Raw genomic sequence first — 23,876 nt, forward strand, 5'->3', positions numbered from 1 at the left:
GACATCTGGGAGAAAACCAGAGTACCTGGAGGAAACCCACATAGACATTTGGAGAATGTGCAAACTCCACACACACAGTCACCCAAGACTGGAATTAAATCCAGGTCTTTGGTGCTGTGAGGCAGCAGTGCTACCTCACCATGCTGCGCCAAGTAATTTATATGGACTTTACCAAAGCCTTTGTTGAAGTCCCACACGGGAAACTGATTGGAAAGGTTGGAGCATATGCAACTCAGAGTAACTTGGTGAGATAGATCCAAAACTGGCTCAGCAATAGGACGCAAAAGGTGGTAATGGAAGGCTGTTTAGTGACTGGAGACTGGTGACCAGTGGCACACCACAATGTTCAGTGCTGGGTCCCTTATTGATTGTAATATACATAAATGATATAGATAATAAATTGGGAGGAATGATAAGCAAATTTGCAGATGACACCAAGGGGGTGGTTAATAGTGAAGGTGGTGGTCCTGGGTTACAGAAAGATATAGATGGGTTGGTCAGATGGGCAGAGCAGTGGCAGATGGTATTTAATCCTGCTAAATACAAGGTGGCACTCTTTAGAAGTAACACCGGAATATTTAATAAATAGCAGGACCTAGGAAGCTCAGAGAAACAGATGGATCTTGGGGTACTTGTTCACAGATTCCTGAAGGTGGCAGAGCAGGTGGATAAGGTGGTTGAGAAGGCAAATGGGACACTTGCTTTTATTTGTCATGACATTGAGTACAAGAGCATGGATGTAATGTTGGAGCTGTACGCAACATTGGTTGGGCCACAGCTGGAGTACCGTGTGCAGTTCTGGTTACCTCACTATAGGAAGGATGTGATTGCACTGGAGTGGATGCAGAGCAGCTTCACCAGCATGGAGCATTTGAGCTTTAATGAGACACTGGATGGGCTTGGACTGTTTTCTCTAGAGCAGGGAAGGTTGGGGGTGGGAAGGACATGACTGAGGTGTATAAAATTATGAGGAGTAAGGGCAGAGTGAATAGGAAGCAGCTGCTCCCCTTGGTTGAGAGGTCAATCACGCGGGTGCATAGTTTTAAGGTAAGGGGCAAGAAATTCAGAGTGGATTTAAGAAAAATATTTTTCACTCAGCGGGTGGTAGGAATCTGGAATGCACTACCTGGGAAGGTGGTGAAATCCAGAAACCTTAAAGAAGTATTTGCTCGAGGAGTTGAAACATCATAACGTTCAAGGATATGGGACACATGCTGGAAAATGGGATTAGCTTGACTGGTGATAGTTTATCAGTGCAGACTTGATAAACTGAAGAGTCTTTTCCGCACTACACAACTCTATGACTATGTGACTAAAATCTTGACATGGTACAGCACAAAAATTGCAGTGCAGAAGATATTCATAAATATTGAAATATAACACTACAAATTTTCACCAAATACAAAACAAAAACAGGAACTGATAAGGTTTGTATGTTTTCTGCAGGTTAAGGGTACACAAAAGAACATGCTAAAATCTCAGATCACTAGAGTTTTCATTAATTTAGTTGGTAAGGCTTGCATTTTAAGACAATGTTGATTAGGTTCTGAAATAAAATCATCTGAAACAAACCATGATAAGAATATTTAGATAAACAGGAGTAAAATTATTCAATGTAGTTATTCAATACAGAAGTGCATTCAGTAGCTGCAATATGCGCTTAACACAAACCTGCCCAGGAGAAATGTGTTCAGGAATTCCCTCCAGCACAGAGATGTTGTTACTCTCAATATCCAGCACACACAGCACAGGAGTAGTCTTTTTCACCAGGGCTTCTCCCCAGTCCTCCCAATACACAAACTCATCCCCCTGTCGTATAAAAATAATTAATATAAACACTATGTAGAGCTTTGAACAGGACATAAGTGGAATGCCCAGCCTCAAAATATCAACTTAAAATATTTGCAATAGTTCTATTTCCACTTAATATTCTATCAGGGCCTTGACAGTGTCATATTCATTTACAGTCACAAGTATTGACAAGTATTTCACCAATTGAGCTTGAAGTAGTTTTAAACTAACGAGTTAATAATTAAAGCAGCTGCAAAATGCATTAAACTGAAGATAAAGTAAAATTAGAAGGTTTAATAAAGCCCTCCATCACAGCTAGGCCCTACCATCACTCACGAAGCTCCAGAGTCATTTGCTGCAACATTACTTGTTGGTTTATTTTTCACCAGATTTGCAAATTCTGATGCATATGCAAAGGGGAATGCTGTGGAATTTACAGTACATAATCTTCACAGTGAAATTGTACTGTATTAACAGTGAAAACAAACAGGTAATATTCTGATTTGTCAAAACCTTCGAGTGTAGAGCTGCATCTAATATAAATAGGTCTTTTCTGAGTGAAGCAATTTTTGGAGTGTCATCCTTTGCAATTAAACAATAAGATTGTATCCCACATCATCATGGGGTTACTAATGCTAATTATCTAGTTAATTATTATGTATTTGCTTCAAAGTCTGACAACCCATTATTTTTCACATTGCCCCTCATAACCCTTACATAATTTCCTCTTCATCTTCTGGTGACACACTGCCCACTCATCTATTTAAATGCAGGGTTAAATTTTGATTATCAATCATTTGCCAGTCAATGCTGTACACAATGAAATGGTGAAATGCATCTTGAGAGCATTTCATTTCAAATCTAAGTTGTTTAAATTCTGTCTAATCAATTAACAACACTTTGAATAGTCTGCTTTATTCACCACTTTTATTTTAAAATGTGGTCAATTCTCAGAACTGATCATTTATTTCCATTAAATAAGTGACTGGGAAAGATCAAGGTCCAGATTTCAAATGCTAAAACAGAAATGTTAATTGGTCAATTTAATATCACGGCAAAGGATATCAATGCAAGGCTGCCTTTTCAAATAGAGATCGGGGGGCGATTCTCCCAAAAGTGCTGAATTGGTGGGAAAACTGTTCTAGATCGTGACTTTTTTTAGTGCAGCTTCAGACTTGAATCTCCCCACTCTGTGCAATGCAGTGATAACAATCAGGAATCTCACTAAAAAGCTGGGGGTGGGTCTATTCGCACCAGAGTCTGACAGTTCTGGAACTCTGCGCATGAGCAGTAGCTCCAATCTGTCAGTCCCCTGACAGACTGCTGACCAGTCCGGGACCACCGCAGCGCTGCTCTTCCAGCCTCCACAACAGCCTGATCACACCCCCACAACAATTTCCGGGCCAGCCCTGACCCCCACCCCCACCCCACCCTTCGCCCCGGAGAACCCTGACGTCTAGCCTACCCCCCAGCAGTGGCGATCCCCCACCCGGAACCACCCCCCACCCCAACCGCTGGCCTCCCAGACCGATCCCTATGCAGAATGGCCATGGGATCCCTCCATTTCCACCAATCACCCAGAAGGCCCCACCCACAATAGGTCCTGCCCCCTTGGCACTGCTTGATGCCCAATGGGCAATGCCAAGGTACCCCTGGGCATGGGCACTTTACCCCTTGGGCAATACCAGGGTGTAAAGGCTGGCACTGCCAGGGTGCCCATGCCCAGGAGGCACCATCCCTCTATCACTCAATCCCCTGGGGGGGCCCCAATTGCCCCCATCATTCCAGCGGGTTCTCCCAATAGTTACCTGAATGTGGGGAGCTACTCTAAATCCCGCCAGAATGATGTACTCCGGGCGGGGTGGGTGATTATGACATGCAAAACATATTTAAACTACATTAAAAAACATATTCAAATAACTTATCTCTCTTCCTGCCGGTTTCCAGTATGGTCTGGACAGTGACTTTTCTCCAGCTCTGGGAGACATGCATGCATTCCTGGCGTGTGCGCAAATCCCAGAAAAAGGCCGACAACACGATTCTCCCAACCGCTCCCGCCAGAAAAGTTGCAGGTCGTGATGGGAAAATCGGGCCCTAGATTCCTGTTCATGTGGTGGGAGACGAGAGTGAACGGACTCCCATTAAAAACAATAAATGTGGCACAGGTTAACTTTCATAGTGTTGAAAGACTAATTAGCTTTGAGTAGAAGTGTTAGCCTCAGTGGCTTATGCTGCCTGAAGATAGAAAATAGCTGAGCCACACATAGCAAGGTCCTGGTTTCAATTGCTGCATAGTTAGCTACCCTCAGCTGAAGTAGCAGTATTGGTACCATTATGAGTCTAGGTTAGGTCGGGTGAAAATCTGTCTGGTTTATTAGCTGCTATTGTCACCTCACACCCACTACCTCAAGGCCCAAGTCTGAAGATCAGATGAGGGTAAGACTGGGCATCCACCACATTTGAACAGTCTTCAGGTTTGCTAATGAAAACTGGCTACTGCTATAACAGCAGTTCTTTTTTGGCCCATCTCATCTATCTGTCACTCCTCCACCCAACTTAGCCACAATCCTCACAAGGATATTGTTCCTTTCTTCTCTCCCTGACATCAGTGTTTTCAATATTCAACATCTAAAGTCATCAGTAACATTAAATTGAGTCTCTTTGTTAAAAGGCTTCTCCACACCCAACAGCTATGATTCATGACATGTTCATTGTGTAATATTACTTTAATACCCAAAACCTTTCACTGAAACACACTCCCCTGTCTAAATGCTAATCTTCCTCGATTGTACATGTTACAATGGGAGTTGCACAAGGTGCCTGGATAGAAGAACAGTACTGTACTTTCACAGGCTTCTCTTGTTTCTCTGGTTTGATGTTGTCATCTTCCTCCTCATTCACACTGAGCTCTGGTTTAGTTTGGAAGAAAGATTCTGCTTTGGGTCTTTTCTTTTCAGCGACATATAGAATATGGGTTTCAGAGTGGGACCACACAAGGCAGCCAAAATGATCTGATGGGAGGCAGGGGAGAAGAGGAACACAAGAAGAATAATTATACTAAAGAACATAACAGTACAGAAATAAATCTTTAAAGTAATACATCCAGAAACCAAAGAATGTATCCTAAGTTTCCAAAAATTACTCATTTGCTGCAAATGTAATTAAACAAAGATTGGCATAGCACTGATCACCTATTAGTTAATTGGGTGGCATAGTGGTTAGCACTGTTGCCTCTCAGTGCCAGGTATCCGGGTTCAATTCCAGCTTTGGGTGTCTGTCTGCGTGCCTCGATAGGTTTCCTACACGTGGTCCAATTTCCTCCCACAGTCCAAAGATGCGTAGGTTAGGTGGAATGGCCATGCTAAATTGACCCTCAGTATAAGTGGGACTAGCAGGGTAAATATGAGGGGCTACGGGGCTAGGGCCTGGTGAGATAGTAATTGGTGCAGACTTGATGGGCTGAATGGCCTCCTTCTGCACTGTAGGGATTCTATGAATGTCAATACCCTTTCTTCAAGATTACCACAGATTCTCTTGTGGCAAACTGACTTGTTTTTAGTGTGTTAGTAACCATTTGTCAGAGAAGCAGACTTTGCCATGGCTGTTTAACTCAACAACAGTATTAGCTTACCACTTTTGGGTTTGTTGACCAAGAACAGAATGCACATATGTTGACAACCCACATCGCCAAGAAAGGATTCCTCTTTAAAGGGACTTCAGAATGGTTGCATTCTATATTGTTTCTGGGGGCTTAAAAAATCATGGGAATAGAAGCTCAATTTGGAAAGGCTCTATTCTCTGACTCTTCCCTGTGAGGGCTAGCAGAGAAGTGTCATTCTTGTGGATGGTAGGAAAAAGCCAGCTTCAAAAATTAAGTGGCATGACTGCAAGTAGCCAAGGAGGTGAGCAAGAAGAGTCAGTGCCTCAAGAAGTTCAATGGCTTCATCAGGCATTCAACTTTTAGGTGCAAATCCTACTTACACTCTGACTCTCTCAGCATCCTTCTGCAGAGTATTCCTCAGATCAACATAGCTTGCAGTTTCAATCATTCTCCTTTCTTGAGCTAACACCTCACTTCCCCATCTGAACAGCCAATAATGATGCTCACCCCACTGTCATCGCACAACCATTCCTTATAATCACCCTCCACAAAATGTTGTCATTCCATCCTCTACACACAATCCATCTCTCACAGTCCTATCTCTCTGCTTTCTTTCTTTGCAGAGAGTTGAGCTAGCAGTAAGAACCACCCTGACTGCTGTAGAAGAGAAGGCCTTCAAGATCAACAGGGTGCAGGAGTTCATAGCCATTTGCAATGGAGAGTCCAAAATATAAAAAGCATGTATAAAGCACTGAAAGCATATGCTCAGGAGAGGTTGTGTGTGCACAAGCCTTTCATGTAGGCAGGGAGGCAGCTATGAAGTTTCAGCTTTTAAAGGCTTTGCAGCCTTTCAATTGTATAGAGCAATTAATCCCCACTGTTCTCTTATTGTGCTGACCCTGCAAGTTTCAGACATCTTGGGAAACCTGTGTGCGGGCTATTAATGCCAGTATGGTTAGTTAAAACATGAATCATCTTTAAACAGATTTAAATCAGAGACCCAAAATCTCCATGGGGGTTTCCCATGCACCTCTGAATGTGCCCTCTTAAAAGCTGGAAGAGAGCAGGATCATGTTAGGTTTCTGACCTTTTTTTAAGATTTAACTTCCAAATCATACTTGAACCCTTCCCCACCTTGCCAATTAAAATTCTATCCAGAGTGTCTGAAATCACATAACCATTTTATATATCCACGTTTAAATAAATTTTCATAAAGGTCAGCCACCAATCTTGGTTTAAAATTCATCGACCAATGATGCGTTAAAAAAGAGTTGTTTCAAAGCCTCAAGGCCCACAAATTAATGCTTTACAAAAAGGAAACGTGTAAGAAGGACTGAGTAGTCTTCACAGGCCAGAATATCAGGTCCAGGTAGTTACATACACCTCTGCAACCTCTGTTCTGGGCCCTCTGATGCATGCAATGTGAAAGTGTTCCTATAAAGTTAAAACTTTATTATCATTATTCTGACCTTTAGGAAGTGAAGGGAGCTTTTTTGACATCTAATTATACTGTACCTGATCTTGGAACATTTGATGCTGGATTCCTGAAATGTTCCATTCCACAGCACTAACATCTCACATCATGGGCAAAATATTCACAACAAAAGCATCATTAAAAATGAGTTTCAACAGTAATATTAGCTGCCACAATATTGGTAAGATTCTGCATTTAATACATATCCCAGTACCTCACGGTCAGTGAAGTATTAAACTTCCTATCTCTTAAACCCAGAATTCAAATGTGCCTGGAAAAAATATATAATTTATGACTGTAATGAGACAGACTGCATTCTGATATTGCTTCCTACATAGCACAGGCCCCCATTCTGATTTATGCTAAAACCTAGATTTAATTTCAGGAAGGGAAATTTTGTAGAGGATACGATTTGGCTGTTTGGGCCATCAAGCCTAGGCATCCACTGTACCAAAAAATTGCAAAATTTGCTCTTGCTTCCTATTTCCATTTTTCCAAAGCTGTAGTTTTTAATAGCCAGAGCTAAATCCTACCATGTCATTGCCTGATTTAGCTGAATATAGCAGAAGAATAATATTCCATCTCGCTACATTTCCACATGCAAAGAATAGGATATACTAATTTTAATTTAAAAAATGAATAGAGCTAAACATTGTCTTTGTCTATAAATACTGTTCGTTTCCAGCTAAATTCATACCGTCTTCATACACCTTGCCATGTTTGTCAAGTGCAGTCAGGTTTATACTCTTCTCTTTGGAGTTTTTATTCCAGATCTGAAAATGGGATCAATCAGTATAAGATTAAAGACAACAGCATGCAGAAGTTTGATAATCAAGGTGATAAATTTAATATCAAATTAAAAATCAATATTTTAAAGGTGAGAGCAACAATTTCTAGATAAACTCTGGTTTATGAAATCTTACAAAGTACAGCAAATAATACAGCAGAGTGGCACAGCGGTCAGCACTGCTGCCTCACAGTACCAGGGACGGGGTTCAATTCCAGCCTTGGGTCACTGTGTGGAGTTTGCGTGTTCTCCCTATGTCTGCATGAGTTTCCTTCAGGTGCTCCGCTTTCCTCCCACACTCCAAAGATGTGCAAAATAAATTGATCGGCCATACTAAATTGCCTTTTAGAGTCAGGGTGATGAGTAGGATAAATATGTGGGGTAACAGGGTTAGGGCCTGGATGGGATTATTGTTGGTGTAGGCTTGATGGGCCGAATGGCCTCCTTCTGCACTGTAGGGATTCTATGATTCCATGAAAAGGTACTTGTGGATGCTCACAAGGTGATAATTTCACTGAAGTTTCAGAGAACATTATAGGGTAAATTGTGAAGTCCTACATCACTGACCAGGGAATATCAGAAAATTGTCGAGGAATTAATGTCATTGGATGAAAACTTGCAGAAAGAACATGCATCATTTTCCACTAAGCACTGACTTGCAAGGACCTTGACAAGCTAAATTATAGCTAGGAAATATTTGAAAAACTCACACTAAACAATGAGAATTCGAAGAACATATTTACTACAGTAACAAAGACATATGATAAAAGTTCTCTCTCTAGGCTCTTTGTTAAAAAGGCAACAATGGCCAGTGTTCAACTTTATAGTTTTTAGGAAGTAAATGTTACCATACAATCAGCTATAAATCAAACAGTAAATTTCAGTTGCAAAATTACCTCCAGAAATTGCTTCTCCTCTCCCTTTTTGTTGGTGTGGTCCCGGAGGACAGCCTTTAAATGTCCAGAGGGAGACTCACTGCTCAATAGCCTTCAGAAAGAAGAACTTGTAATTATTCAGCACAGTTCACAACTTCAGTATGTTCCAAAACATCATACAGTTAGAGTGCCACCTCAAAATCATTGAAAATCACCATAAACTTTAATGAGATGGTGGTATTGGTAGAAGGACAAACATTGGCCAGGAATAGGATCACAATGGTGTGTTCCACCATTCAACAAGATCAAAGATGATCTACATCCTAATTCCATCAGCCACGTCCTTCAGCTCCATATTTTTTAATACCCTTGGCCAGCAAAAATCTATCAATCTCCAGTTTAAAATAATCATGAAAATGAACAAATGATCAACAAGATTGATAGATTTTTGCTGGCCAAGGGTATTAAAAAATATGGAGCTGAAGGAGATGGCAGATGGAATTAGAACGGAGATCATCTTTGATCTTGTTGAATGGTGGAACATGCTCCTATTCTTGAGTTCCTATTCCTGGCCAATGTTTGTCCTTCTACCAATACCACCATCTCATGTAAGTTTATTGTGATTTTCAATGATTTTCAACTGTGGTAGTGTCTACTGTGTTTCTCTGGGTGAAGAATTCCACATTTCTACCAATGTTTTTGTGAAGAAATATTTCCTAACTTTTCTCCAGAATCAGTGCCATTCTGATTTTAAGGTATGCCTCCCTTGTCCTAAACTCCTCCACCAACAGAGAAAAGTTTACCTCATCAAGCCTATCAATTCTTTTTTAAATCCTAAAAACTTCAAACAAATCTCTCCTTGATATTCCAGATTCCAGGCAAGGTAAATCTCATTTATGTACTCCCTCCTCATAATTTAACACTAAGGAGCCTTGGTAAAATTTGAGCAAATCTTTGCTACCCAACTTGAAAGTCTAATATCTCTTTTTTATCCATTTTCTAAGATCCAGTGCCCAGAACTGTACATAGTTCTCCAAATGTCAACATAGATCTATATGGCCACAGCAAAACATCCTTCCCTTAATATTCTAGCTCTCCAAATGTGAAGTCCAACATTCCATTAGTTTTTTTGATTTTTTTTGTATCTGACAACTACATTTTAGTGAGCTGTGTTGATGGACCTCAAAATCCCTTTAGAATCCCATTTTTCACCATTTAAAAATACTCACATCAATCCTTTTTTTGGGGTCACACTTAACTGAACTGGAATCCATATAATACTTTTGTCCACTCTCTTAATCTATCAATGTCTCTTTATCATGTGATATTCCTGTTTATGCTACTTAACATGCCATCAATTGTGTTTTGTCAAATCTGAAGCCACCTCCACTGCTTTGAATGGCGCCATGGAATCTTTAAGTCCAGGCTAATGGATAAGGTTGTCATTTAACATCTCACCTATAAACCAGTAGTTCTGAATGTAAAATTCCCTCAATGCTGCACTGGTATTAGTTTAAAATGTGTGTTCAGGTTTTCAAATTGGTGTGTCCTTAATGTCATGCTGTTAAGTCACCACCATATGTTCTTAAGCTGTATGTTTCAAAAACTCACTGAACCTTCAGAAGAACTCCATAGGAAAGAGCAGTTCTGTACAGATAGACAATATTCTACTCACTCGCCCTGCAGTTCTGTGCAGTTTCCAGAGGGGCCTGTATACACAATGGAATTGTCATCGTAAAACATAATATATTGACGGCAGAACTTCACCCGCTCGGCTCGCTCCAGATCTCTCTGAGACCATTCTAAGACAGAAAAAAAAAATCACGATTCTTGAAGCATTACGCACTAAATATTGAGTGCTGCGTAAAGAAGATAGTTAACATTTGGACCATTAGTGTTGACCTAATCCTGTTCCTGGGAAGGGATTACGTGAAAGAGGCTCTTTCAGGAATGCCCATTGCTGTAATATATTTAGAGGATGCTAATCTGGAACTAAAACAACCTAATTTTGTCGTGTGCTTCTAAGAAGTCTTTTTAAGGGGAGGTGTACTGTACCACAAACTTAAATTTAGAGTAATAATCATAAAAGAGGATGCTGACCAAATATTGGTAGAAACAGAGTTGATAGAAATAATGGTAGTGGGAAGTCAGGCTATGCTTACACTGGATAAGTCACTTGCTCTGGTAGCTTGTATTCCACGTTAAGGGAAATGGGAGTGGAGATAGCAGAAGAATTTGACATAATCCTCCAATCTTCCCTCGATTCTGGTGAGATGCCAGAGAATTGGTAAGTGGCAAATGTAACACTTATTTAAGAAAGGGTGCAAGGATATACCAAGTAACTACTGGTAAGCTTTTAGAAACAATAACCAGGAGGAAAAAAAACAGAAGGTACGTACAGAGGTTTAAGTTAATTAAGGAGAGATTGCAGAGATTTGTAAAAAGTCACACTATGTTTCACAATTTTTCAGCTGAAACAGAGAAGATTAATGAAGAGAATGCAGTGGATATTGTTAATATAGATTTTAACACAACATTTAACAAAATACAAAAGACTCATCATCAAAACTGAGGCTCAAGGAAGAGGGTAAATGTCAGCTTGGATAAAAAAATGGCTTAAGCACAGAAAGCAGCAAATCACAGTAAATGGTTGCGTTTGAAACTGGAGGATGGTTGACAGTCATATTCCCCAAGGGTTAGTGTCAAGACCACTGCTTTTTTTGATATTGTACACACACACACACACACATATATGTGTATATGACTTGAGATACTGGAATACAGAGCAAAATTTCAAAATTTTCCAATGATACTGAACTTGAAGATGTGGATCTGAGGATTTATTAATCGACCACAACAAGAGTTAGGGAAGAATGGGCAGACTTGTGGCATATGGGATTTAATGTAGTCAAGTGACGCATTTTGGCAGAAGGGACATGGAGAAGCAATATGGACCTAATGGTACAACTCTAAAGAGTATGCAGAGACAGAGAGACTTAGGGTTTCATGTGCACAGATCTTTAAAAGTGGCAGGACAAATTAAGAGAGCAGTTAGCAAGTCATATGGGACCTGGGCTTCATAAATAGACGCATTGAGTACCAAAGCAAAGAAATTATCCTGAGCCCTCATGAAGCTCTGGTTAGGACACAACTGGAATATTGTGTCCAGGTCTGATCATCATAATTTAGGAAAGATGTAAAGATCTTTGAGGAGTGCAGAAGAAATTTATCAGAAAGATTCCAGGTATGAGGGAGGGAAGTTAATTATAAGGTTAGGTTGTCCTGGAGTTGTTCTCCTTAGAGCAAAGAAGGTTGAAGGGGAGATCTGATAGAGATATACAAATAAGATAGTCAAAGAAAAGCTGTTCCCATTAGCAAATGGTACAAGGACAAGGCACATAGGTTTAAGGTTTTGTGAAGATAAATGGGGGTCGTGAAGAATTTTTTTTTTAAACACAGCAAGTGGTAATATCCTAAACTGTACTGTAATGTTTTCTCTCCAAAAAGATACTGCAAATACTCGACATAACCGCTTTAGCTGTAGACATCAAAACTCTTTTCTGCAGTTACCTGTATAGATGTTGCAGTGTTTACCCCCATACTGGGAAACGACCTCTGGTCCAATGCAGGCTTTAGACAAAGATGGGAATTTGCTCAAGTCTTTGTAGATCCCAGCAATCTCCTTGGGATTGGTGACCACCTTCAACAAAAAATGTGTGATTTATTCACGATATAAAATATAATTTTGAAGTTGATTCGTCACTAGTTGCCTGAAATTGGATTTGGTTCACATATGGCATTAGACACATTTTGTTTATCAGCTAACAACTTCCCTTCCAGAATTTACGTCTGTTTGGTTCTGTTGGTAACATGAGTCATAAGGTTCAAGCATCATTACAGAATGGAGCAGATAATCTAGACTCACTCTTTAGCACAGTACTTAAGAAGTGCTTAATCCAGTTGTACTCTTTTGGAGGAGGCATGAAACCAAGACCTTGTCTGCATGTTCAGGTGAATATAGATGATCCAATTTCCCTATTTCAAGAACAGGAAGTTCCCTTTGTGCTTCTACCAACATTTTTTCGCAAAAATAAAAATAATCAAAAGATTATTCACCAAAACGTCCATTCATTTATCTGCTGCTTGTGGACTTTACTGTGTGCATGCTGTTTTTCCCTCTTCCATGAAACGTTGGCTTTACTGACAACAAATGCTGACCACACCAATCTCCAATTGCCCTGGAACTAAGTGGCTTTCCAGGCATTTCAGAGGGCAATTAAGAGTCACCCACATTGCTGTGGGTCTGGAGTTACATGTAGGCTGGATAAGGATGGCGGATTTCCTTCCCAAAAGGACATTAATCAATTAGATGGGTTTTTACCACAATGACCAAGACAAATTCCAGATTTTTAAAATTGAATTTAAATTCCACCAGTTGTTGTGATTGGTATATTTAGCTATATTGCAAAAATGACAGCACTTCTAAAATTATTTATTTGGAAAATACTTCCAGGTGTCTGCAGTAAATGGTAAGATGCTGTACGAATACAAGTTCCTTTTTTCTTTGAAACTACCACCACCATACACATTGAGATCAGCAGAGACAGTGTTGTCATTTGGATTTTAGTACAAAGAAAGATATGTTAAATAATACATCCATTTGAATTGAAAAGATGGTCATTAGTAACCCATAATTTTTTTATCTACTAAATCCAGACTTTATCTAGTCAGAATATTTTGAGCTACACAATATCAGGGTGGAGCAGTGCTAGTTACAGGTTTGTTAATAACGATCTGTATTTACATATTGCCTTTACCGTACTAAGTCTCAAAGTGCTTAATAGAAGTGCTACAAAAGGAGATATTAGGGCAGATGACCATTAGTGATGAAAGAAATAGATTTTAAAATTTTTAAGGAAGAAATCAAGGAAGGGAGCGGCAATGGTTTAGAGAGGAAATTCCATTGTTGCTCCCTTCCTTGATTTCTTCCTTAAAAATTTTAAAATCTATTTCTTTCATCACTAATGGTCATCTGCCCTAATATCTCCTTTCGTAGCACTTCTATTAAGCACTTTGGGACTTAGTACGTTTAGGGCCTTACCACCTAAAGAAATGACAGCCAATACTGGAGCAATTCAAATTGGAAATACTCAAGAGGTCAGAATTGGAGGAGTGCAGATCTCTTGGAGAGCTGCGGAGCTAGGTATTATCACAGAAGTAGGAAGGGGAGAAGCCATATGGAGATTTGAAAACAAAAGATGAGAATTGTTGAATTGAGTTGCTGTTTAATGGGAGCCAATGTCATTCAAAAAGCGCAGGAATGATGGGTGAACAGGGTTTGGTGGGAACAAGGATATCGGCACCAGAGTTTTGAATGCATCAGTAAAGTTTAGAGGTAACAAAGGCAAGCATGAGAGTGTCAGCAACAGCTGAAGTAGCAAATCATCGTCATCAGAGATGCATGGGGATCAAGCCAAGATGATGAACTTAAAAAATTTAAAGTTTATTTATTAGTCACAAGTAGGCTTACATTAACACTGCAATAAAGTTACTACAAAAATCCCCTACAATACTGTATTAAAAGCATTTAGTAAAACTGCATGGTGCAACTTTCCTTCAAAGCATACTCACAACATGGGTGGAGTTTAAATATTGAGGGAACTCTTTGAAAACAAACTTAGCTTTAGCATTTAGTTCACACCCACAGAATCACCACAAATTAAATTTTTGTTTGCCGTGACTCCTCTCATTTACATTAGTAATTAATTTTGCTTTACACAAGATGAACCAGTTTTGCTTGTACCAGACTAGGCTGAAGTTTAAAAATTGAAATGTCTTGTTAATTAAACCTTTGTAACAGTTTGCCTTTTGTAGTTTGCTGTGGTTGTGTGTGAAGGGCCTGGGGGAGCAAAAGCTGAAAATGGAAAAATGAACTGGAATCAAAATGCATGCACCAAAAACCTTGTTCGTTTTTAGTTTTAGTAGTAAAATGGTACTGTAGCCTACAGAGGTTCTTCTACGCTCCGTGGCAGCAGCCACCACTACTGCAAGGTGTAAGATTTCCAATAGTATCTCAAATAGGTTAAGGATAATATTAGGTTAAGTGAAGTTGAAGATATTATAAGATTAACTTTACAATAATTGTAAGTCCAAGGATTGGGAGAATTTTGGAAACCAGCAAAAACTGACCATAAAGTTGATTAAAAAATGAAAAAAAAGGACGAAAATAAAGTGGCCAGAAATGTGAAAACAGATTAAAGTTTTTATTGCTATAGAAAAGGGGGTAGCTGGAGTAAATATGTGTCCCTTAAAAGTGGAGACAGGAGAAATCACTGGGAAATGGTTGGGACATGGTACAAATATCTTGTAACTGTCTTCACAGTAAAAGACATAAGTGACAGAAAAAAATGGTTAACCAAAGGGCTAGAAACTGGAGGTAATTAGTCGCAGCTAAGAAACAACATTGGAGAAAATTAAGGAAAGGAACGAAAAGCTGAGAGATCCTGGGAGCAGATGGCCTGCCTCATGGGATCTAATAAGGAAAGCTGTAGAGATAGTGGATGCACAGTTAATGATTTTCTAAAAGTCTCTAGATTGTAGAATGGTTCAAATGGATTGGAAGATAGCAAATGTAACACAACCACCCAAGTAGGGGAGAGAGAAAAAAAAAGGAACCACAGATCAGTTAGCCTGGCATTAGTTATCAGAAAAGTGCTTGAATCTACTATTAAGGCAGTATTAACAATGCACTCAAAATCGTAGTTGGATCAGATAAAGTCAACACGATTCTACAAAAGGAGAAATATGTTTGACTATTAGAGTTGAGTGTGTAACTGGTAGGTAAAGCGAAATTAGGTGTAGTATACTTCACATTTCAAATGCATTCAATAAAGTGCTACACAAAAGATTAATATGCAAGATAAGGTCTCATGGAGTTGGGGATAATAGATTAGCAATAATGGAGGAGCGTTTTCTTTTTATTCATTTACGGGATGTGGGTATCACTGGTTAGGCCAGTTATTGCCCGTGCTTAATTGCCCTCGAGAAGATGTGGTGAGCTGTCCTTTTGAACTATTGTTGTTCCACCCACAGTGCTGTTAGGGATGCAGTTCCCAGATTTTGACCCAGCAACAGTGAAGGAACATCCATGTATTTCCAATGGGCAGGACCGGTGATAGTGGTTAGTACTGCTGCCTCTCAGCACCAGGACCTGGGCTTGATTCCTGGCTTGGGTCACCGTCTGTGTGGAGTTTGCACATTCTCTGTGTCTGCTCTGGTTTCCTCCCACAGATGTGCTAGTTAGGTGGACTGGCCATATTAAATTGTCCCTTGGTGTACCCGAACAGGTGCCAGAGTGAGGCGACTAGGGGATTTTCATAGTAGCTTCATTTCATTGTGAATGTAAGCCTACTTGTAACTAATAAATAAACTTTAACAGGAAGCTGTTAAAGGATAAAGGAGGTATTTAAGTTTGTTGGCTGTTACTAGTGGAGTAAATACCAGTGTTGGGATTTCAGCTGTTTACAATCTACAGTAATGGCTTAGAGGAAGGGCCATGATGTGGAGATGCCAGCATTGGACTGGGATAAGCACAGCAAGAAGTCTCACAACACCAGGTTAAAGTCCAACAGGTTTATTTGATAGCACAAACCATAAGCTTTCGTAGCGCTGCCCTTTCATCAGGGGCAGCACTCCAAAAGCTTGTGGCCTGTGTTACCAAATAAACCTGTTGGGACTTTAACCTGGTTTTGTGAGACTTCTTAGAGGAAGAGACCAAATATATCCAAGTTTGCTGATGATGCAAGGCTAGATGGGAATGCAAGTTGTAAGGAGATCATGGAGAGGATGCAAACAGATATAACAAAGTGAAGGGGCAACAAGATTACAGATGCAGCATGCACAGCTGTGTGAGGTTAATCACTTAAACAAATTCTGCTTCTCTATTCTTACTACCAAAGGTAAGAAATCTCAACATCAGATGAAAGTCCAACAGGTTTATCTGGAATCACGACTTTCAGAGTGCTGCTCCTTCCTCAGGTGAATCAACCTCGCATCATTACTACCAAAAGAGTGAAGCATGGATACTGAGGGACAATTGGGTGTTATAACAAGGAACACAAAGTTAGCCTGCACATACAGCAAGCAACTAGGAAGGGCAGTGGCATGTTAACCTTTATTGTAAGGAGATTGGAGTACAAGAGTCATAACAATTGTATAAAGTTTTAATAGTGTGTGCAGTTTTGGCCTCTAAAATCAAAAAGGATACATTGAATTAAAGGCAGGATAGCAAAGGTTCATTAGACTGGTTCCTGGGATGAGAGTGTTGTCCTATGATGACAGGATGAATAAATTAGGCCCATACACTGTTAGAAGAGTAAGAAGATCTCACTGAAACATATAAAATTCTTAAGGAGCTTGACAGGGTTGACATTGGAAAAAAAACAGAAAATGCTGGAAAAACTCAGCAGGTGTGGCAGCATGTGTGGAGAGAGAAACAGCATGTTTTAAGTCTAATACAACTCTTCATCAGAACTAGATACCAAGAGGCTGATTCCCCAGGCTGGGGAATCTAGACCAGTGTTGTCTAATGTGATAAATCAGCCATTGACATGTGGCAAATTGATGCTATTTATTTTTAGATCCACACAATACTGAGTTATGTCAAGCAAACAAAAAGCAACCACACCTGGAATACTGTAGGGTCATTGCAATGAGTAATTAAATGTTTATGTTGTGCCTTTTCTCTCGATTAATAATTTTAATTGTAGATATGCAAAGGGCAAGCTCTTTATACTCAGTCCATTTTAATGTAACATTTGAATTAAATGTAGAAATAGCGCATCTATTCCATAAGTGTTCAAAATTTTGATGTGCTAATGTTTGCAGTTGCTTTATAGACTATTCACAGAATTCGATTTTTTTTAATAAACCCACCGGGTATTTTGCTTGTGTGTGAGGCATGTCAGAGAAGCTGGCCTAGCCAGATTAGCTTCAGTGCAGATGGATGCCTGAATATCAGTTTGTGGAGAGATCAGCAGTTCAGTCTTTCCCAACTCCTGGCTGTTGGACTACATTTTGAACTTGTCCTATAATTTATTTATAACTGCTTGATTTGCAATATCAAGCATAGCATTTCCATAGAGTGTGTATAGTGTATTGAGTTGTGATGTTTTGCCCTCTGCAGTGGTTTAACAAATCCAAAAGCATGAGATTTATAAATGATTAATGGATTTCTTGCAACTCACACAAAGAAAAACACATCAGGAGCGTGCCTTTACATCTCAAATTCTGCTGAAACAGATGGATTATAGGTTTTGTTTCACTGACTTGTTACAGTCTTAAAATGTGCATTTAATATGGATCACCATCTTGGAGATTTTGGTCAGTATTAATAAATGAAGTAGGAACAAGAGTAGGCCATATCTCATTGAGCTTACTCTGCCAATCCACACAATATTAACAGATCCTCTGCTGCAACTCCACTTTGCTGCCCACTCCCCAAATCCATAGGTTCCCTGAGGGGCAAATAGTCTATCTGAACCTCTGGAGTGGATAATTCCAAAGGTTTACAACCTTCAGTGATGAAATTCTGTCTCATCTTGGTTCTAAATGATTGACCCCACATCCGGTGCACCATGTTTTCTATCTCAGACTCCCGAAGCAACTGTTTTATTCAGACCTGAGTTACAGCAGGAGACCTGTAGAAGGTGGAAATGCTTTTGTTTAAAGTTTATTTATTAATGTCACAAGGCTTACATTAACACTGTAGTGAAGTTACTGTGAAAATCCCTAGATGCCACACTCCAGCACCTTGTCCAGGTACACTGAGGGAGAATTTAGCATGTCAATGCATCTAAACATGTCTTTCAGATTGTGGGAGGAAACTCAGAGACATGGGGAGAACATGCAGACTCCACATAGCGGTACTCAAGCTTGGAATTGATCCCAGGTCCTTGGCACTGAGGCAGCTGTGCTAACCACTGTGGGATGTCTTCAAGCATTTCTGAAAACAGCAAGCAGCCCAGCCAACTCTCAGGAGTGACTGAAGTGAAGCTCCATTCAGGAAGGCACAGAACACATTTTTCAAGAACAGAGATGAAATGGAAACATTGGAGAGAACGCACAAACCCCTAAACACTTCATATACTCAACCCTTCAAGCACCACCCGCCTCACAAGGCACAGTCTGTAGCTGGTACATTGGCCTTCTCAAATCCCTCCAAGTGGAAGCAAGTCATCCCTGAATCCCAAGGGAGTGCCTAAGAACCACCAGCAATTTGTACAACTATACCAAACCATGCTCCCTTCCATATTCAAATTATTGGACACTACACATTCACATTTTTGTGAATTGTGCATATGGATCCCCAAGTATCCTTGAGCCTCCGGTGTTCTTGCTCTTCATTTAAAACATACTTAAAAATCATCTATGCGTTTGGGTCCAAAACACTCACCTGCATTGAGTGGGCAAAACTTTGGCAGATAAATATTAATTAAACTATCTATGTCTGTGATTTCATGCCCGACTGCATTGCTTAGCATTCCAATCTTCATTCCAACAACAAACTTGGATATATGACTAATTGTGCCAACTTATTAAAAGTGAATACTTGAAGTGCCAGCACAGGTCCTTCCTAATCACTTCCTTCCAATTCAAGTACATATCCATTTTTTCCTCTGTCTTTTACTGACTAACAAATCTCCCGATCTCTTAACCAGGTCAATAGTTGCCTTCAGCTCCATGAGCCTTTAGTTAACAGTCCTTGCCTATATAACCTATCAAATACCATCCGGAAGCTCATATAAATTACATCCATAGATGCTCCCATATCTTTAGTCAGTTCCTCAAAATAATTCAGTTATGTTCGACAAGCCTTCAGTTAGTCATTGAACAGAGCCAACATGGTTTTGCAATCAGCATAAATCTTCCCAAATGCTGTCACTTTGTCCTCAATGATAGATTTCTATATCTTCCCCACAACTGTGGTTTTTCACTCTCCTCAACTATTGGAGTTATGCAATGTTTCACTCTAAAAGGGAAAATTCCTGAATATAAAGTGTTTGGAAGATTATGGCAAAGCATGAGGACAAAAATGTTTTTTTAAAATAATCTTGACAGTATAGAGCACTGGCATAATATGAAGATAATTTAAATCTTTCACAAAGATGAACTTCCAATTATAATTGAAGAAATGGGCTCAAATTCTGCATGTCCAAAAAAGGTCATGCATCAATCATGAACTAAGAACAGAAGATATAGGAGCAGAAGTCCTCGTGGCTCAATGAACCTGCTCCACCATTCAATACGGTCTTGGTCTTCATTTTCCTCTGCCCTCCCCATATCCCTTAATTTCCAGAGAGATCAAACCTCTAAAAACTAAACCTTAAATATATTCAATGATGGAGCATTCACAATCCTCTCGGGAAAATTCCAAAGATTCATAACATTTTGAGTGAAGAAATTTCCCATCTCTGTTCCTTCATTGTCACTAGGTCAAAATCCTGGAGCATACCCTCCTTAATAGCACTATGGGTGTACTTACACCATACAGGCTGCAGTGATTCAAGAAGGCAGCTCACCACCATCTTAAGCGCAATTAGGGATGGGCAAATTAATGCTGGCTTAGCCAGCAATGCCAACATCCCATGAACAAATAAAGTCCCAAATGATCAGCCCCTTATCCTGAGACTGTACCCGCTAGACTCTCCAACTGACAAACAGTCTCTCTGCAACACTCCATCAAATCCCTTCAGATTCTTGCAGATTTCAAAGAGATCGCCTCCCATATTCTCTGGAGTTTAGAAGAATAAGCCCAATTTACTCAGTCTCTCATCATAGAACAATTCCCTCTTCCCAAGAACTAATTCAGTGAACCATTCACGGTATTACCTCCAAACCAAGTATATCCTTTCCTAAATGAGAAGTCAAAAACTGGACACACTACTCCAGATGCAGTCTCACCAAAACTGTACAACTGTAACAAGACAGCTTTATTCTTGTACTCTAATCTCCTTGTAATAAAGGTTAACATAGCATTTACCCGATTGTTTGCTGCACCTAAATGCTAACTTTTTGCTTTCCTCATACAAGCACACCCAAGTGTTTTTGTACATCAACACTGACAAGTTTCCCACACTTTAAGAAGTATTCTTACAAAGTGAGTAACTCCCTAAATTACACTCAATCTGCCATCATATTGTCCACTCACCCAATCTGTCTACATCTTTTTGTAACTGCTAGGTTCTCCCCACAGCTTACCTTTCTACCTACTTTGGTATCATTAGCAAACTTATATTTCCTGTTTCTTTATCCAAGTCATTAATGCAAACTGCAAATAGCTGAAGCCCCAGCACTTATCCTTGTGCACTCCACTATTCATTGCCTGTCAACTTGAAAAAGTTCAGTTCAGGCCCACTCTGTTTTCTAACTATTAATCAATCCTCTATCATTTAAATACATTACTCGAACTTATTTTGCCTTTTTTTTGAGTGGCATCTTAAATGGCTTTGGAAATCCAGTTATACCACATCTACTGGTTCCCCTTTATATACTAAGAATTTTTGAGGATGAAACTCAATAAATTTATTAAACAGAATATACCATTAATAAAACCACGTTGAATTGTTCCAATCATATTATGTTTTTCTAAGTGCATTGAGACATTTTTAATAATAGATACCCACATTTTCTCAATAACTGAGGTTAGTCTTACTGGTCTGTGGTTCACTGCTTTTGCTCTACCTCCTTTCCTAAGAAATAGTTTAACATTTACCAACTTCCAATCTAATGGGACCATTGCTGAATTCAAGGAAAGTTGGAAAATCACAGCTGGCACATCCATTATCTCTCCAGTAATCTCTTTTAAAGCCTGTCGTGCAAGGTAATCAGGTCCAGATTTGTCAGATTTTATTCACTTAAGTTTCTACAATGTTTTATCACTGCTTGTATTAATTTTCATAATTTCCTCACTTTTTAAACCCTAGGTTATCATCTATTTCTGGTAAGGAATTGGTATCTTCTACTGTGAAGACAGGCAAATTATTTGTTCAATGCATCTGCCATTTCCTCATTTCTGTGATAATTTCTCCTGTCTTTGCCTTTAAGAGACTAGGACATACAGACTGGAATGGCAGCCAGCCGCTGAAGCCTGTGTCTATTCCATTCCCCGCTGTCGCAGTGTTTGTACACTGCATTGCAGGCAAGCCGCCCAGTCTCATGACCTCTACCATAAAGAAAGACAACTTGGAGGAGGGGGTTAAAGGGTGGGTCAGTACATTTGCTGATGACACTAAGATTGGAGGAGTAGTGGATGAGGTGGAGGGCTGTTGTAGGCTGCAAAGAGATATTGATAGGATGCAGAGCTGGGCCGAAAAGTGGCAGATGGAGTTTAACCCTGATAAGTGCAAGGTGATTCATTTTGGTAGGACAAATTTGAATGCACGTTACAGGGTCAATGGCAGGGTTCTGAGGAATGTGGAGAAACAGAGAGATCTTGGGGTTCATATCCACAGATCTCTGAAAGTTGCCACTCAACTGGATAGAGCCCTGAAGGCGGCCTATAATGTGTTGGTGTTTATTAACAGGGGGTTTGAGTTTAAGAGCCGTGGGGTTTCAGCTGCAACTATACAGGACCTTGGTGAGACCACGTATAGAATATTGTGTGCAGTTCTGGTCACCTCACTATAAGAAGGATGTGGAAGCATTGGAGAGAGGGTAGGTCTTACGAGGAAAGGTTGAGGGAGCTAGGGCTTTTCTCTTTAGAGCGGAGGAGGATGAGAGGTAACTTAGAGGTTTATAAGATGATGAGGGGGATAGATAGAGTGGACGTTCAGAGACTATTTCCTCAGGTGGACGTAGCTGTTACTAGGGGGCATAACTATAAAGTTCATGGTGGGAGATATAGGAGGGATGTCCGAGGTATGTTCTTTGTTTGGAATGGACTGCCTGCTGTGATAGTGGAGTCGGACACTTTAGAAACTTTCAAGTGGTTATTGGATAGGCACATGGAGCACACTAGAATGATACGGAGTGGGATTGCTTGATCTTGGTTTTGGACAAAGCGCGGCACAACATTGAGGGCCGAAGGGCCTGTACTGTTCTATGTTTATTTTAGCTACTCTCTTCCTTTTTAATACACTTATAAAAGCTCTTATAATCTATTTTTACATTTCTGGCTGGTTTAATCTCATTCTATTTATTCCCTTTATATCAACTTACTGGTGGCCCTTTTCAAAATCACTCCTAATCCTCAGATTGGCTACTTTTTTTTTTGCAACATTGTAAGCTTCTCCTTCTAAACTAATAATATCCTTAACTTCTCAGCAGCTGTGTTCTTCTTTCTGAGTTTTTGCTCTTCAAAGAAATGTATTTTTGTTGAACAGTTTGAATTGTTTCTTTAAATATTTCTCACTGTTCATTTACCTCCATGTGTTTTAGACTAGTTACCAATTTATCTATATAATCAGCTTTAAGTTTAAGATTTTTGTTTGCAAATAGAGTATGCCACTTTTAAACTCAACATGAACCTATCGTTATAATGGTCACTATTTCCCTTCAGATTTTTTTAAACTTTGACATTAGTAATCAACTCTTCTTCATTACATTATATTAGATCCAAGATGATTTTATTCCTGGTCAGTTCCACAAACACACTGCTTCAAGAAACTGTCACAAAATCATTCTAACTCATCTTCTAGACCATTCTTGCCAACTTGATTGTCCCAGTCTAGATGAAGAATAAAGTCCCCCACAATTATTACATTTCCTTTGTTACAGGCTCCAAATCAATTCTTGCTTAATGCTCCTCCTGACTATTGTCAGGAGGCCTAAAGGAATAGGGCAGCATGGGCACAATGGTTAGCACTGCTGCCTCGCAGCACTAGGGACCCAGGTTTGATTCCCAGCTTGAATCACTGTGTATGGAGTTTGCACATTCTCCGTGTCTGCATGGGTTTTCTCTGGATCCTCCAGTCTCCTCCCACAGTCCGAAAGACATGCTGGTTAGGTGCATTGCCACGCTAAATTCTCCCTCAGCGTTCCCAATTAGGCACCGGAGTGTGGCGACTAAGGGATTTTCACTAACTTCATTGCAGTATTTATAAGCCTACTTGTGACTAATAAACTTCACTTCATTCCCCACCAGAGTTTTCTGACTCTTGCAATTCTTAATTTTACATCATGATCTGACTTCTGGAAACCATATTCTTTACAAGTGCAATTGCACCTCCTTGGCCATCTGTCTGTCTTTCCAAACTATAATGCATTCTGGAATATTAATTTCCCAATCTAGATCACCTTGTAACCATGCTTTTGTAATGGTAATTAGATCCAAATCATTTACCTCTATTT

General features: G+C 39.8%; 1 protein-coding gene across 2 annotated transcripts in view; it reads right to left on the reverse strand.

Annotated features, from left to right (window-relative positions):
• The window catches only part of LOC145339452 (acylamino-acid-releasing enzyme-like), a 70,004-nt gene that overhangs the window by 39,194 nt on the left and 6,934 nt on the right, over positions 1-23,876 (reverse strand). For both annotated transcript variants that reach the window (XM_080183932.1, XM_080183925.1), the window contains exons 2-7: positions 12,099-12,228; positions 10,204-10,330; positions 8,550-8,640; positions 7,564-7,639; positions 4,636-4,802; positions 1,672-1,809 (exon numbers count right to left, since the gene is read on the reverse strand). In XM_080183932.1, coding sequence (XP_080040058.1) covers positions 1,672-1,809; positions 4,636-4,802; positions 7,564-7,639; positions 8,550-8,640; positions 10,204-10,330; positions 12,099-12,228 — 729 coding nt within the window. The remainder of the gene's footprint in view (positions 1-1,671; positions 1,810-4,635; positions 4,803-7,563; positions 7,640-8,549; positions 8,641-10,203; positions 10,331-12,098; positions 12,229-23,876) is intronic.

Source organism: Carcharhinus amblyrhynchos, chromosome 3 (assembly GCF_965287045.1).
Source record: "Carcharhinus amblyrhynchos chromosome 3, sCarAmb.v2.hapA, whole genome shotgun sequence".
In the NCBI taxonomy this organism is placed as follows: Eukaryota; Metazoa; Chordata; class Chondrichthyes; order Carcharhiniformes; family Carcharhinidae; genus Carcharhinus; species Carcharhinus amblyrhynchos.